Source organism: Meleagris gallopavo, chromosome 30 (assembly GCF_000146605.3).
Source record: "Meleagris gallopavo isolate NT-WF06-2002-E0010 breed Aviagen turkey brand Nicholas breeding stock chromosome 30, Turkey_5.1, whole genome shotgun sequence".
Classification (NCBI taxonomy): Eukaryota; Metazoa; Chordata; class Aves; order Galliformes; family Phasianidae; genus Meleagris; species Meleagris gallopavo.
Genome location: NC_015040.2, coordinates 1,468,605 through 1,469,391, shown reverse-complemented (window position 1 = coordinate 1,469,391; position 787 = coordinate 1,468,605). Strand labels below are relative to the sequence as shown.

At 60.4% G+C, this 787-nt stretch overlaps 1 protein-coding gene across 1 annotated transcript in view; it reads right to left on the bottom strand.

The window, feature by feature from the left end:
* The window catches only part of MOB3A (MOB kinase activator 3A), a 4,180-nt gene extending 3,451 nt beyond the window's left edge, over positions 1 to 729 (bottom strand). The window contains exon 1 of the mRNA XM_019609950.2: positions 212 to 729. Coding sequence (XP_019465495.1) covers positions 212 to 629 — 418 coding nt within the window. The 5' untranslated portion in view covers positions 630 to 729. The remainder of the gene's footprint in view (positions 1 to 211) is intronic.
* Between the last annotated feature and the right edge of the window lie 58 nt (positions 730 to 787).

The following is a 787-nucleotide window of genomic DNA, read 5'->3' as shown; positions in this document are numbered from 1 at the left end:
GGTGGTTGAGTCACCATCCCTGGATGTGCTTAAAACCCACCTGGATGCGGTGCTCAGGGCCGTGATTTAGCAGAGGGCCGTTAGGGTTGGGGTTGGACGGCTGGGTGGCGGTCGGACCGGTGGTCTTTAAGGTCTGTCCCAACCTGAGCAGTTTTACGATTCTATCCCCGTGCTGACACAGAGCCCAGAGCAACAGCAGAGCCGCACTCACCGACATTGGTGGGGAAGATGTCCTCGTTGTTGATCTGCACCTCGATCCAATCCATCAGCAGGTTCATGTACTGCGGGGCAGACAGGGCCGTGGGCTTCCTGTACTTGTGCTCGTCCTGCCAGCGGTACTCGTACCTGGGGCCTCCCGACATGACGGGGCAGGACTGCTCGGTGCAGTAGTCGCTGATGGTGCCGTAGATCAGGTTGATGCGGTTGAAGAAGTCCACCACGTGCACGGCCACCCAGTCGTTCTGCTCCTCGCCCGGCGGCAGCTGCACGGCCACCTTCAAGTCCAGCCCGGCGTTCAGAGATGCCTGAGCCTTCTTGTGCAGCTCGAAGCGCTGCGTGCCCGGCTCGAATTTACGTTTGGGCCGGAAGGTTTTGTCCTTATTGAACACCTGCTTCAAAGCGTGGGACATCTCGATTCCCTGCCACCGTCACAGAGCCGCCCTCCTCCTCCTCCTCCTCCTGCTGCTGCTGCTCATCCACTGCCAGCCTGCAAGGCAGCACAGCAGGGTTAACAGCAGCCCATGCAGAGGAGAGGCGAGGCAGGGACGTGAGCACAGATCCCAGAAGG